The sequence below is a fragment of the Mustela erminea genome, chromosome 5 (genome assembly GCF_009829155.1).
Source record: "Mustela erminea isolate mMusErm1 chromosome 5, mMusErm1.Pri, whole genome shotgun sequence".
Taxonomy (NCBI): domain Eukaryota; kingdom Metazoa; phylum Chordata; class Mammalia; order Carnivora; family Mustelidae; genus Mustela; species Mustela erminea.
This window is the reverse complement of record NC_045618.1, coordinates 119088791-119105095: the sequence shown is the minus strand read 5'-3', so window position 1 is coordinate 119105095 and position 16305 is coordinate 119088791. Positions and strand designations below refer to the sequence as shown.

The following is a 16305-nucleotide window of genomic DNA, read 5'->3' as shown; positions in this document are numbered from 1 at the left end:
GCAAAGAGGCAGGCAGAGAGAGAGGAAGGGAAGCAGGCTCCCCACCGCGCAGAGATCCAGATGCTGGCCAAGGTCCCAGGACCCTGGAATCATGACCTGAGCTGAAGGCAGAGGCTTTAACCCACTGAGCCACCTAGGTGCCACTAGGTTTAGAAATTTTAAAAGTCAATCCATTTTTATGTCCAAATGCTCCTTTTACAACTTTTTAGGACCCACTGTGTGCCACGCAGTTTTGAGCTCCAGAAATAGAGGGGAAAAGAGCACACACACACACACAAACCAGTCCCAAGGGAGTTACAGGTCTAGTGGGGGAGAGAATGATAGCCTAGGTGCACCAGCACATGTACACGTTAATTATAAATCATGGCATGTGGATGACAGAGAGAAGAAGTTATAAAAGGATCACAAGAACCCTCCTGCAGAGTAGATTCTGAGGAAAGAGTACTCTCTAAGGGGAGGGAATATTTAAGATAAGACCCATGACAAGAAGGTACCAACTGGCTAAAGGTGAGGAGGAAGAACATTCCAGGAAGCGGGGGAAAAAAAAGATGGGAAGGCAGCTACATCTGTCCTAAGCAACAGGGCACACCTCCCAGCGCTTCCCAGAGTGCCTGGCACAGGCTCAGTAAATGTGCTTTGTACGGAATTTGTGCCTGCAGCTTTTCCCCCCATTACAGCTAAAGATACACAGGGATGCGGCGCTGTTTTCATCTTGGCACCTTTGAGAACAGAGGATGTATCGAGACCACTTGCTGAGGATAAAATTGAAGTCTAGTCATGCCGTGTTCCTACAGGTTCAAATCTGTTAACTTTACTTTCAGGAACACCACAAGCTCATCAATTAGATAGCATCTAGATTAGGTGAAATTCCTGAATAATATATTCACTGATCTCTGCATGTCCTATGAGACCCTTTACCACCTCGCCCCAGTCTACTTTTCTGGCCTCCCTAGTAAACTTCCTGAGGCTTCCCCAAGGCAACAAACCCTTTCATACCTTTGGGCACATTGCCTGGAATGAGCTTCTCCTTTTTCTCCTATTGAAAGTTTACCTCTCCTTCCCTAGGCAACCAGTACATTGCCTCTTCTTTGAAGTCTTCCCTGATTTCTCCCAATTGAGTCCCTTTTCTGTGACCCACCAGCCCTCTGTGCATAACACAACTGATTTTCTTTTTGAATCTATTAGGTCCTATGGTAATTATTTGATCACACATCTACTGGGGAAGCACTGTATGAGGTTTAAGATTTTATTCCCAGCATCTGGCATCATACCAGGCACATAGTAGGCATGCAATACATACTTGTTGAATAAGTACATCAAGTAACAGAAAGATGTTATTTCTAGTTTTCAACAAAAAACATTAAAATGTGTGTTTTAAATGATCTCATAACTCTGTAAAACTAATGCCAAAAGGAGGTTACTTTCTATTCACCTAGCCAACAAAATAAACCATCATTTTAGAAACCCCAATTTCTTAATACATATGATACACTGAAAAACAAAATTCAGAGAGAAAAGAAATGCATGCATAATATTTGCTCTTCTCTTATCATTGCATTTGATTTAGGGAAATGATTAAAAAAAGAAAAAAAAAACCCAGGACAATTCTATGGTTCAATATGCGATTCACACACACACACAGACACACACACACACACACACACACACACACACACAGGAAGACATGAGTGTATTTACTTCTAAATTACATATTCAGAAAACTTATTGGTATTTGGAACTACAAAGCAGTTAGGTCTTTATTTCAGAATCCTGTGGGATAACAAGCAAATGTTCTTTAGTTTTTCCTAGGAGAAAATGTGGATTTCAATGGAATGTTTACTATCACTTAAAAAGGACAACAATCTAGGGGCGCCTGGGTGGCTCAGTGGGTTAGGCCTCTGCTTTCGGCTCAGGTCATGGTCTCGGGGTCTCGGGGTCTTGGGATCGAGCCCCGCATTGGGTTCCCTGCTCAGCAGAGAGCCTGCTTCCCCATCTATCTCTCTGCCTGCTGTTCTCCTTACTTGTGATCTCTCTCTCTGTGTCAAATAAGTAAAATCTTTTAAAAAAAAAAAAAAGGACAACAATCTAATAACACAAATAATTCCATAATGTAATCAAGTTCTTTTACACTATTTTCCCACAGGATCATATGCCTTATTTTTTGAAGCCAGTGTTCTAATGGTCCTCAAGTAATATTAAGCCATAAAAACACATCCCCACTGCTCCCTCCACCCCCACACCCTTAACTCGTCTTAATCTTGCACAGCAACGTATATCCAAGTACAAGACCCTTTTCTACAAAGGGTAGAGTTTCATTCAGCTTGGCTCTCACGCTCCAGTAGTACAACCACTTTCCAAAGCCAATGAATAATAGTTTGCTATTCCTAAAGCTCTGAAATGCAAACACACTAACGTAAGTTTTATAGATTCTGCTGCTCTTTAAGTGGCCTAGAAATACAGTTTCTACAACTAGCTCCCCCTGCTGTTACAATATTCAAACCAAAAATTACCTCTTCACAAAGACTCAATAATTCTATTGCCATCAGATTTCATACTCAATGACACATGCATTACCTGTGTCCACCCCTGGAGTGAAAGAATATGTTCAGAAAATTCTAATTTCAAATACAATGTTGGGTCTCCTATGTACATTGTTCCACTAATAACAGTTGCCTAAATCATTTTATTGTGGTTACACATTAGTATTGTGACATCAGGAACCACATAGACCTATATGTTACCAGAGTTTATTATTAATCTATCTACAAAAGGTGTTCAGAAATCACCTGGGTAGTTGGACTCTACCAGTAGTTTGCAGACCTTTTTTTTTTTTTTTTTTTAACTATAGCAAAGGTGGGGCTCTTTATAAAACAAGGAAGTCTGACTATAGAGGAAATGAAAGCAGAGCTCTTCTGTTGGAGCCAAGGGACACCATTCGCCGTCCAGCAATGTCTCTGGAAGGGCCCCCGCAGGACCTGGGATTGGGGACGGTACCTTAAAACCACTGGGACCAGTGATTTTACGAATCTTTCCCGACTGCAAATCTATGCATTTTCTATGCCATTGGAAAATGCTCCCTTCCATTTTATAACTACTCTTAGCAAAATGGACTCTTTCCATGTTCTATAATAAATATATATATTTGACTCTGCAAACCACTTAATATATGTGATATAGATATAACATGTACAGAGAAAGACTAGGAATGTTATCTTTCCTATTTTTTTGTTTTGTTTCATTTTTAAGTAGTTTCCTAGGAGAATAATCATCTTTTACCACAAGGGTAGATATATTCAAAAAGTCCAATAAAACCATATAAATTTTTTGCTTGAAAGTTTCATTATGTATATTTTTTTGTGGTTCACAAAACCACTGACCCCAAGCTTCAGGGCAAGTGCACACAGAGAAATCCTCTTGAAAATGAAGTCGTCTAGTTTCTGACTATCACAGTGAGCTTAAATTAGAAACTGCAATAAACCTGGAGAGAGTGAAGGAGAAAACAATAAAAATGCCAAGTTATTTAGACTCTAAGTCTGGTCCTAGACTTAGGAGAAAAGGAAGGATTCACATTCATTGTGTGGTATATTAATTTCTTCCAGGGCTTGAAAATGCCTAAAAATGAGGTTTTAAAAGGATTAAATGGCTTTTTAAAAGGTATAATGCAAGCCTTCTCTAGTATGAGAAATAAAATTCAGAATTGTGACTTCTAGAGGCCATGAGGGGAAAAAGGGACAAAATGTGTTCCCGTAAAAAGATTATAAGGACAGAAGGCACAAGTGGCATCAACAATGATGGGATGTCCCCTACATTCATCTGTTTTCTCTCTTTTTTGGGGGGGGGGGCATGCACGTGTGTGAGCAAGCACATGTGCCTGGAAGAGTGGGGAGGGCAGAGGGAGCCAATCTTAAGCAGGCTCCCAGCTGAGCATGGAATCCCACCCCGGGCTTGATACCACAACCCTGAGATCACAACCTGAACCAATACCACCCTGAGTGGGACATTTAACCGACTGAGCCACCCAGGCACCCCCATCTGTTTTGTTTCTTAGCATAAAAAAAAAGAGAGAGACAAGCCATACAACAGACCCTTAACTATAAAGAACACAATGAGGGTTGATGGAGGGGAGGTGGATGGGGAGGCTGGGCTAGATGGGTGATAGGAATTAAGGACAGCACTTGTTATCATGAGCACTGGGAGTTGTTTATAAGTGATGAATCACTAAATTCTACTCCTGAAATTAATATTACACTGTATTTTTTTTATAAAGACTTTATTTGAGAGAGAGAGAGCACAAGCAGACAGAGTGGCAGGCAGAGGGAGAGGGAGAAGCAGACTCCCCGCTGAGCAGAGAGCCCAACACGGGGCTCTTGATCCCAGGACCCTGGGATCATGACCTGAGCCCAAGGCAGATGCTTAACTGGCTGAGCCACCTGTGCCCCACACTGTATGTTAACTACGGGAATTTACATAAAAACTTGAAACAAACAAAAACAACGGGGAGCTGTCACAGTAAAATGGATGAATAAATTCTGAGGACTAACATTTTTCTTCCAGCTTCCTGAATGAAAGTAAGGGAATAAAGAGAAAAGAATCTACCTTAATGGAAGAAATCAAGTTTTACTATATCACTGGGAGGAAAATGAAAAGAGTAAAACCAGGTTACAACAGAATAGAGAAATCTGAACCAATAAAACCTACTTCTATCAAACATGGATAGGAATTGTTACTTTTTTTATTGTGCTCATAAGCCATCAGAGGCTCCTCTTCCCCTTGATAGTACAAAGTCCCAATACCTTATTCTGGAATTTAAAGCTTCACTATTCCTTCTAGGCAGCGATCCTCAATCCCCCTTCTTAACACTCAGCTTCCATCAGATTAGCTTACTGTTGAACACAATTCATTTATAGCTAGGCACTAGACTCCTTGCTGGTGCAAGAGGTAAACATATCCCAAGGAGGATGGATTCCATTTAGGGTAGGACCCATTACTAACAGTAGGACAGCTGATAGCTTCGGATATGCAAATCTGGGGGTGGCGGGGCAGGGATCTGGGAGAAGTCCCAGCCTCTGAGGGTGGGCAGTGGGAGTAGAAGGTCTGAGAAAGTGCACAGAGGTAGGCTACAGACAGCCTGCAAAGAGAAGACAGTGCTAACTAGGCCTTTCCCATCACTAGCTGTGGAGAGGGAGGGAAATAGCCCTTTTCTGTACTGTTAGCAAATGCCTCTGCATTTGACATGACACCAACGTTTACATGGACATGGAGCGTGGCGGGTAAGCATCATGCTGAGCTCTGCCTCCACACTGGCATGGCAAAGCACAGAAAGCACCAGGGGCTGGGGGACAAGCACACAAATGGCATCTGCCTTCATTCTTTTCACTAAGTCCTCTTCTTTGCCTCTCTAATTTTGCAAACCCTACCCATCCTTTCCCATCCACATTCTGGTCCATACCTCCTGTCTCCCTCCTCTCATCTCTCAGAGGTTTTCTTGTCCACAGTAATTATTTGACATCTGGCCATAAATGAAGTGACAATACCTTTTTATCTTCCCTATCTTTGGTCAGTGTCTGTGTCTCCTAATTCTTTTCTACCCTACAGTGACACTTACTCAGCATCCTCTAAATGGGTAATGAAATAAATTAATTTAGGGGTGAATGGCCAATACTAACAAAATGGTCCCACAACTATGTTGCAGTATAAGATAAGCATAATGGGCATGCATTTTCTAATCACAGAAAAGAACTAAGAGATCCGTTGAAATCTGAAGTCAAATAAACCTTGCTAAACCCTCTATATTAGGGCTTTAGTTCCTTAGGTAGGAGCCCCAAACAAGAAAATATATACAGCTAAAAAGGGTGTTTACAGAACTTAAAACACTAGAAAATGGACATTTACATTTAAATCTGGGAAAACAATACATTTCACAATCAACTACTTGGCTCAAAACAACTCAGATGAGATTGCAATAAATAAAAGTATACAAACCAATTGGCCATTAAGCTCTTCCACAAATTATTTTCCAATTGAATTAACACTGGAGAGCATGACTGAGTCAAACAGTCCATAATCACTGTTACGATGAGCCAATCTCTTTGATTTTTTCCATTGTTTAAATTGGTTAAAAGTAAGTTCTTGGAAAGCCTTTCCTTCTTTATGCAAGTGAAATATGTTACTTGTTTTCAAAAGGTAATATGAAAACAGGAAGGGGGAAAAAAGCTGGATCTAATCACCTAGTGCAAAGAAAATTCTGAAGTACTTTGTTTTTTTCCGTAGACATATTTTATATGGATTTGGGATGAAAACACACCGACAGCTGTGAGGATTCAGTGGGGCAAAATTCATGCAGTTCTTACTCACAGCACTTGACTTACTTACTAAGCAAAAGTTCCATAAATCTTATTTGTTGTTATTCATATAAAATGCTCAATAACTGATCACACAGTGAAGTCAAATCATAGGATATCACCCATGGTTGTGGTCTTCCTTTGCCCCTCATGGAACTGCTGAGACATGGTTGGCATTAAACCACTGGCCTGCAATAAGGAAAGTTTAAGGAAGAGCCTTACAAAATTCACTAGTGTATTTGCTGGACGGTTTGCGAACATCGATGGCCACCCATCAGCCTCTCTGCCATGTGATGTTGTGAAAGAAATATCCCAAATCAGGGATCAGGGAAAACTGTCTCTCTAGAAAAGAAGTTTCTATGGCATGGACGTGGATCACTGGACTGTCATTCCCTATTTGTTCTGGACATTAGGTAGCTCAGAAGCAGACCTGACATCAACCTCTAACAACAGTGGAGAACTTTCTGTGTACTGATCCACTCTGGACTTCAACTCATTGATGCAAGCTCCTGGGGGAGTGAACGCTGGTCTCAACCCTGTCACAATGACTAATATGACCCATGGCACTATTAAAATCAAGGGAAGGGTCTATCAAATGGTTGAGAGGGTGAGTTTGGAGATCAGACCACTGTGGTCTGCCTAAGTAGCTAGCTGGGCCACTCTAACTTAACCTCTCTGAGTTTCAGAAGGTTATAAACTTATAAAATGAGGATAATCTTGAGAGCATAGAGTCGTATTAAATTGAACAATTCATGCACAGTGCTCATCATGGAGTCTGCACATGGTAAGCTTTCAGAAAGTCACAGCTGCAATTATCATCTATAATAAATATTGTAACACACGTATATGTATTTTGTAAACAAATAAAGAACCATCAAATGCCAGGATTGAGATATTAATATTCCTCTCTAGAGCCTAATTTCCTCATGTAAAAGGGAACAAATAAGTTTTCTAGGTCTGTTCTAATTGCAAACTACTTCTGTTCTCTATATTTAGAGAATGTATGAACTGCATGACAGAGAACAAGGGTTATTAGGAAATACAACCCTTTAAAAGGGGTTTCATAGGCGCCTGGGTGGCTCAGTGGGTTAAGCTCAGGTCGTGATCTCAGGGTCCTGGGATCAAGTCCCGAGTCGGGCTCTCTGCTCAGCAGGGAGCCTGCTTCCTCCTCTCTCTCTCTCTCTCTGCCTGCCTCTCTGCCTACTTGTGATCTCTCTCTGTCAAATAAATAAATAAAATCTTTTAAAAATAAAATAAATAAATAAATAAATAAATAAATAAATAAAAGGGGTTGCATAATACATATTAGGACCACCCAACAGTGATCTGCTGCTTCCTAAACAAGAGGCTTGATTTTTTTGTCTCCCACTAATATGATTTCTTGTTCCGAGTCCCTAAACAGTTTTGGCTGATACCTGCTTGCTAGACATTAAAATGTCTTCTTGCTATTTCTGGCTGCCCTCAAATTCTCTCAGTGTGTCTTTCCTGGGGACACTCTACTCTTGCTTCTAATGGCTTTGACTTCACTTTTCACTACTCTTAATTTTCACCAGGAAAATCTACAGAAATGACCTGACTTTTAGAGAGACCAGTAGCGAAGTAGGACCTGGGCACCCAGGTTTCAGTACTGTGTGAAGCGTGTGCCTGGTTAAGACTTTGCCAAATCAGGATCAATCCAGATGTAAGTCTGGACCTCACCCAGGAAGCTGGGCAGCAACTGGGCCTGCACAGAGAATCCTTTAGGGTGGCATGTGAGAGACCAGGCCTGGATATAGAAAGAGTCACAGATAGCTGGAGAACTGCCAGGTCATGCCTACCAAGAACTTTTAAAAAATGGGATTACTTGAATAAATAGCTTCCAGAAAGCCAAGGTCAACATTTTGGTGCTTCTTCAAGATCAAACCATTAGGAAGAGAGACCATTTGACAAAACACTTAAGCTGTGCATAAACCGTCTTCCTGCACAAAAAAAAATAACATGTAAAAGGTGACTCACATATGGAAAGAGTAAAAAGAAGGAGTTGATGGTCTGAAATTGTTTCAGCAGTGAAGAGTTCTAACAGAAAAAAAATTACGTTAGCAGCAATCAGAGTTTGGCAGGGATTTCCTGCTAGGATGATTTTTTTGCTCTTTTAGGTACTTGTGGCCTTGAGTCTCCCTTTCAAGGGAACATGAATTAAAGCTAGTTGGAAAGGTCTGACTTTAAGTCTATTCCTTTAATCTTTAAGATAGTAATGCTCTGAGAAGATTCATTTGCCATTGATAACAAGACCAGAAGAAGAAGGAGAGGGGAAAAAAAAGAAGAAAAGAAAGAGGGTAAAAAAAGAAGAGGAAGAGGAGAAAGGGAAAAGACTGGAAACTGTAGATGGAGGAGAGTCTTTTGACAAGAATTTTGGAGCCAGGCGCTAAGCACCTCCACTGTGATCTCATTACCCCCATTCTTTCCCTGAATTTCTCAGAGGACTAAGTTATTTTGTAACCTTTTGAAATATACACACACACACACACACACATAATTATTTATGCTTACTTGGAGCAGCCTTTTGCCACAAATCAGTTCTCACTCTATATCAGAATACACACACACACAAGAGAAACCTTTAGAAGGTAGAAAACCTTCTGCCAGAATTTACCCTTCAAATTACCCATACAGGAGAAAAAAATCACATGAATGTAACACAGGCAGGGAAACCTTTTTATGAAGTCTTATTAAACATGAAATAACTCATGGTGGGGGGATCTTATGAAACTGAATGTAGGAAAAAGTTATGTGAGAGTCAATCTTGGCTCTACAATGGAGAATTCACTATACCTGTAAAAAATGTGGAAAACCGGCACCTGTGTGGCTCAGTGGGTTAAAGCCTCTGCCTTCGGCTCAGGTCATGATCCCATCCATGGTCCTGGGATAGAGCCCTGCATTGGGCTCTCTGCTCAGCAGGGAGCCTGCTTCCTCTTCTCTCTCTGCCTGCCTCTCTGCCTACTTGTGATCTCTATCTGTCAAATAAATAAATAAATCTTTAAAAAAAATGTGGAAAACCTTTCTTCTAGAAGAACACCTCTTTGGAGATCAAAGCATGTATTAAGGAAAGAAAACCTTCTGTGTGAAGGCAAATATCCAATTCAGAATCAGAGAACACACATTAGGGAGAAGATCTATGAAAATAATGATCTGAAAATGCCTCCAATAGCAGTCCCACTTGCTCTATCAGGAAAGTCACAAGATGAAGCAGTACTGGGTATATAATATGTGGGGAAGACCTTCACTCAGACAGAATCACTCACTGTCAGGGGACTGTTACAGAGAGAAACCTTATCAACATAAAAAATGTGGGAAATCCTTCTGCCAGAAGATAGAAATCTTTTAGATTAGAAAATTCATATAGAAACCCACAGAAAAAAACATAGGCAAGGCATCATCAAGAAGTTACAACTAATTGGGGGCGCCTGGGTGGCTCAGTGGGTTGGGGCCTCTGCCTTCGGCTCAGGTCATGATCCTGGGGTCCTGGGTTAGGGCCTGCGTCGGGCTCTCTGCTTGGTGGGGAGCCTGCCTCCCCCCTCTCTCTGCCTGCCTCTCTGCCTACTTGTGATCTCTGTCTGTCAAATAAATAAATAAAATCTTAAAAAGGGGTGCCTGGGTGGCTCAGTGGGTTAAAGCCTCTGCTTTCAGCTCGGGTCATGATCCCGGGGTTCTGGGATCGAGCCCCGCATCGGGCTCTCTGCTCGGCAGGGGGCCTGCTTTCCTTCCTCTCTCTCTGCCTACCTGTGATCTCTGTCTGTCAAATAAATTAAAAAAAAAAAAAATCTTAAAAAAAAAGAAAAAGAAGTCACAACTAATTGAACATTACAGAAATATTTTAATATTCTGAAAGCATAAAAATTTTTTATAAAAAATTAAAAACCTGGGGAAATTCCACCAAGTTCGAGAGCTTGTTAAAAACACATTCTTCTGCCAATAATTTGCTCTAAGAGTCATGGTTCACATGTGGTTCCAGACCTTGTATACAAAAAAGCAATCCAGTAAATTCCTTTGTAAATCTAACATTTATAAATAAAAAGATCTTTAGGGGCACCTGGCTGGCTCATTCAGAAGTGCATGCGACTGTTAATCTTGGAGTCATGGGATGTACAGATTACTTAAAGAAATAAAACTTTAAAAATAAAAGATAAAAAAAAAAAAGCCACACCAGTCAGAAATAAAAGATTAAAAAAAAAAAGCCACACCAGTCAGAAAGAAACAGGAGCCAGCTTAAGGAAACACTCAATGACCAAGTCTGTGACAAAGTGAAAACTAAAATAATTAAATTAATAGAATGTAAATTATTAAAAACATAAAATTAATGAGTCCGTGCTGATAATAAACAGAACGACTGATCAAGAAGGGAGGTCTCTTGCCCACAGTCAAGGGTTAACTGGAAAAAGCACTGGGCAGGGTGTCTGGGTGGCACAGCCAGCATCCTACTCTTGATTTTGGTTGGGGTCATGATTTTAGGGTCCTGTGACAAGAGTCCCAAGTCAGGCTGCATGCTCAGTGGAGAATCTGTGAGAGATCCTCTCTCCCTTTGCCCCTCCCACTCATGCTCTCCCTCTCTCTTTCAAATAAATAAATCTTTTTGAAAAAAGGTGGGGAAGAAGCACTGGGATTAGAAATCATTGCTTTGTATCCATTTTGGCAAAAACTGGGTCAGACAAGAATCACGGTTACCAAATCTAGGGGGAAATTTTGATGAGAAGCAAAATATTTGCAATGTCTTCAGTGCATCTCCACAGGCCGCTTTTTAGTTGCAAAGGAAGAAAAGATAAACAGAATACAATGGAGAAACTGGATAACATCTTGATCAGTGATAAAAATTAATAGCATCTATGAGAGACAGGTGGATATTAGGTTCCTCCAGACACGATACCTGGAGAGAGACAGGTCACCTAAACAGCATTCTGGCTCAGAATGCTTAACTTCAACCTAATTACAGAGAAGCATTAGGCAAACACAAAACAAGGACCATTCTTATAAAACAAACACTGAGACCTGGGTTATTTCATCAAAAATATCAATGTTATTTTTTTTTTTTTAAAGATTTATTTGATAGAGACACAGCAAGACAGGGAACCCAGCAGAGGGAGTGGGAGAGAGAGAAGCAGCCTCCCCGGGGAGCAGGGAGCCTGATGCAGCCTGATGCAGGGCTCAATCCCAGGACCCTGGTGTCAATCCCAGGACTCTGAGCTGAAGGCAGACGCTTAACAACTGAGCCACCCAGGTGCCCCAAATATCAATGTTATAAAAAAGGCCCCAAAAAAGTCTACAATTTTTTTTAACTTTACAGTCCTTTTAAACTTAAACAGTCCTTTTAAAGTGTTCCAGTTTAAAGGAGGCTAAAGAAACTTGGCATTAAAGACTAATTCCTGTATTAAATTCTGTTATTAAGGACACTATCAGATCAAGTGATGACACTGGAATATAAACAGTAAATTAGATTAAAAATATAGGACCAATATAAGCTTATGAAGTTGGTAAGTTTGCTGGGGTTTGGGCGCCTGGGTGGCTCAGTTGGCTGGGTGACTGCCTTCGGCTCGGGTCATGATTCTGGAGTCCCAGGACCGAGTCCAACATTAGGCTCCCTGCTTGGCAGGGAATCTGCTTCTCCAGCTGACCTCTCTCCTCGTGTTCTCTGTGTGTGTGTCTCTCTCTCTCATTCTCTCTCTCAGATAAATTAATAAAATCTTTAAAAAAAAAAAAAGTTTGCTGGGGTTTTAAGTTCAGTGCAGTAAGAGGAGGTGGCAGCGTAGGAGGGGCCCAAAGGGTAAGATGTTAACAAGTGCATCTGGGTAAAGAATATATAGCTCTTCTCGGTATCATTTTTATTTTGCAACTTTCTGTAAGTTCTAAATTATCCACCACCACCACCACCCTGCCAAAAAAGGTAATTTTTAAAAAGCCAGTCAGGGACGCCTGGGTGGCTCAGTTGGTTGAGCAGCTCTGCCTTTGGCTCAGGTCATGATCCCAGCGTCCTGGGATCGAGTCCCACATCGGGCTCCTTGCTTGGCAGGGAGCCTGCTTCTCCCTCTGCCTCTGTCTGCCATTCTGTCTGCCTGCGTTCGCTCTCTCTCACTCTCTCTCTCTGACAAATAAATAAAAAAATCTTTAAAAAAAAAAGCCAGTCAAAGCATGCTCTGGACTCTATCTCCAAAACCAAGTTATTCCCGTCTCTCTCATCTTCCTTTCTAAAGCAATCTGCTAGGTTCAGACACATCTTTAAGTGCAAAAAACAAAACAAAACTGCTCTCTGACCCCCAGCCACTCTGGCCCTACTACAATGATGAAGTTCTAGAACATAGGTGAGGTTCGGTGGGGTGAGGTCCGGAGCTGATGACCAAGAAAGAATTCTTGAGACATCTGTGGTGCAAAATGGTGGTTTATTAAAGCGCGGGGACAGGACCCGTGAGCAGGAATTGCTGCTGCCCCGGGGATGTGAGGAGTGGTCTATTATATACTTGTAAGTTGGGAGGGGGTTAGGGATGGCGTAAGTCTCTAAGGAATTTTGGAAACAAGGTTTCTAGGACCTTGAGGGGTTAGCTATTGTCTGGGGAAAAGGTTATTCAATACCAGAAATAAAACCTTCTCGTGAGACCCTTTAGATGTATATCAGTGGGCCATATGCTTAGGAATGATTGTAGACACTATCTTGGAGGTTTAGAGATAAAGTTTCCAAAGGAATTATTCAAGTAGACTTTCAGGATCCTGGTTGGGGGTAGGGGTCAGTCAGGCTAGGATTGTCCCTTGCCCTTAGCAAAGCCTCAAAATGAGGGTAGTTGAGTCCCTAGAGGAGGGTCATTCTGCCTGTTTCAAGGGCTTGTCAGTAGGTAAGGAAATCTAATAATTTTCTTCTGCCTCTGTTTCCCACATCAACAAGACTTCTCTACTACTTCAGCCTGGCCTCTGCCCTCATTGCTCTTGCTAAATCAGTAAACACATCGAGTCACCAACTCCAACAGATAAATATTCAGTTACTACCCACCTGACCTTTCAACAGTGTTGACCACAGCCTCTTCCCTGAAAGAATCGGCTTCTCCTCACTTTTGATCAGACACCCCTGATCTTCCTCCTGCCCCTCCATCCCTCTAAATCTTCTGCCACTTCCTAACTCTCTCTTGGACTTCTCGAGATTGACGTTCTTAAGATTTTCAGTTCACTCTGTCTCACTAGGTGGTCTCTCATCCACCCCGTGGTCTCAAAAACCATCTACATGCCAATGACTCCCAAATTTCTTTCTCCAGCCCACAGCTTTCCTCTGAATTCTGTATTCACACAGCCTGAGTGCCTGACATCGCTGATTCAAAGGTCTCCCCACCCCGTCTTTCCATTTCAGTGAGTGCTGCTTCCATTCATCTAAATCAGAAAATCCCCACCATCAGCTGGCTGTTGACATTACAAGCAAGATTTTTCTTTATGGTTTTCAATGGTTTCAAACTGCCCTACAATAAACATATGTACTTATGAATGCATTAAAGAACTTAAACCTCTTTCCTTGAAACAGAACAAAACGATGATGTGCTTTATCATCACTATTTTTGTTCTTAATTTTCGCTTTATGAATGTCTAAAAATTAATTTTAAGTTTCGTATTACCGGAAGCATTTGGATTTACTGAAGACATCGCGAAATCAGCTTCAATCTAGAAAAGAAGAAAGAATGGCACATGTAATTTCATCAAATGTTTTCACAGTGCAAGTTCTTAATTCCTCAGGTGTGGGGAAAGATTGTATTTTATGAGAAACCAACTGTCTTGACTTCAGCAGACAAGTAATATCGCAGGACAGCTGCAATAGTCATTTTATTCTTCCGTCTCTATCTAGGGTAGGGGGAGGGTGAAACAGGTGATGGGGATTAAGGAGGGCATTTGTTTTGTGAGGAGTACTGAGTGTTGTATGCAACTGTTGAATCACTACATTGTACACCTGAAACTAATATTACATTGTGTTAACTCACTAGGATCTAAATAAAAACTTTAAAAAAAAAGTGGTATTGAAGCAAAAAATATCCCTGTATCTGTAAGATACAATATGCTAATCTGCTACAGACTCTAAAAGCCCCCAAACTGTTCCATTGACCCAAACAGTTGAAGCACATATAATCAATTATATATAACATAATCATATGCTGTCACATATGCAGCATAACCTAAAAGGTAATCTTTCTATTTCCGACAAACACAAGTGATTATTGCAATGAGCTTCATGGCTTTATTTTTGAACTTTTTTCCTGTTTATAAAAGTAACATGATGTAGAAAACTATAGAAAACTGTAGAAAAATATAAAAAATTCATGAAGCACATCTTTAAAAACAGTCACCCAGTAAGAACTACTATTAATATTTTGGCCTAGTTGGCATTTTTCCCCCCTATGGCTTTTTAAACATATTTCAGAATACATCCTCTATACGGTTTGGGAAATTGCTTTCACTATGTATTAAAATACGAGCATTTTCCTCTATGGTTACAGGGCCTAATAAACACTATGGAATTAGAAACTTGGCAATACCTGACACAGTTTCTCTACTTTGGATTCCATGTCCTGCACTTTCCAGGTTCCTTTTGCCCCTGTCTGGGGGCTCCTGTTGCCCTCTTCTTCGTGGAGCCCCTGGTTCCCCTGAGATGTTGGTACCCACCAGTGGTATACACTCTCAGTACATGCTGCATACTGTCCTCAGGCAACGCCACTCAGTCTCTTGCTCTGAGCTCACCTGTAAACAGAGGCGTCCAGAATCTGTCTCCGGCCCTTACCTCTCAATTCCTCACCTGGTTCCAGATTCCTGCATTTACAAGGGGCAGCATAGTGACTTCACTTGGGATGTCCACAGCCTCCTTAGACTTAATGTGACCCACAAACTCACTGACTTTCCTCCAAGCCTGCTCCTCAGTTTCCCTACTTGGTGGTATTTACTATTGCTGCAGGCCTGGTTTCACACCCCTCTCTCATGGCCAACCACATCTAATCACCAGGGCATAACATCTCCCAACACCACAAAGTGCTTCTGGATACTTCGTCATCAGTGGAGGCTAGCTAGCTCTTCTAGTCTAAGTGATGCCTAAACTCCTACTTTCCACTAGAATTAGATGACCCTTTTCCTTGTCCCCTATGCTTTGGGTTCTTCCTGTTCTTCTCCATGTTAGAGTTTTTATAAGTCTCTCTACACTAAATTGTGAACTGCTTCGCAATAGGGGCTGTATACTATTCATCTTTATATCGCTAGCCACTAGCAAGTGTTCATTTTATTACATGGGAACACTTCATAAATTGCATTGTGTAAAAACCATTGCATGAGTGTTTAAATTATTTATTACATGTCGTGCATTCAGTAAATATTTCATCTGCTCGGAAGCAATATTCGAAAATAAAATCCCAGGGGTGTCGGCTGGTTCAGATGGCGGAGTACGCAGCTCTTGATCTTGCAGTTGTGAGTTTAAGCCCCATGTTGGATACAGAGATTAATTAAAAATGAAAACTTTAAAAATAAATAAAACCCCAAACCTCAACCTACTATAAAAGTAAATATCTGTTACATTTCACAGAGAGTATACATTGTCATTTATTGAACACATGTTCACATGCAAATGATTGACAGGTTTACATATGATTTGCTTTTACTTTACTGTTTAGTGATCTGCAGTCAGATAATTCGATTAAAAAATGAAATCCAGGGGCACCTGGGTGGCTCAGTGGGTTAACGCCTCTGCCTTCAGCTCAGGTCATGATCTCAGGGTCCTGGGATCGAGTCCCACGTTGGGTTCTCTGCTCAACGGGGAGCCTGCTTCCCCCTCTCTCTCTGCCTGCCTCTCTGTCTACTTGTGATCTCTCTCTCTTTCTCTGCCAAATAAATAAATAAAATCTTTAAAAATAAAATGAAACCCAAAACCTCAGCCAGGTATGAGAATAAAAGTAAAAATCTGTTAAATCTCATGGACTGTACAGTG

At 41.1% G+C, this 16305-nt stretch overlaps 1 protein-coding gene across 13 annotated transcripts in view; it reads right to left on the bottom strand.

Moving 5' to 3' along the window:
* EFCAB11 (EF-hand calcium binding domain 11) overlaps nucleotides 1-16305 on the bottom strand; it is a 162306-nt gene that overhangs the window by 143305 nt on the left and 2696 nt on the right. For all 13 annotated transcript variants that reach the window (XR_004286084.1, XM_032344704.1, XM_032344700.1 and 10 more), the window contains exon 3: nucleotides 13961-14006. Coding sequence is in view for 12 of the 13 variants with exons in the window: in XM_032344704.1 (XP_032200595.1) it covers nucleotides 13961-14006 (46 nt within the window). In the remaining variant the exon portion in view is untranslated. The remainder of the gene's footprint in view (nucleotides 1-13960; nucleotides 14007-16305) is intronic.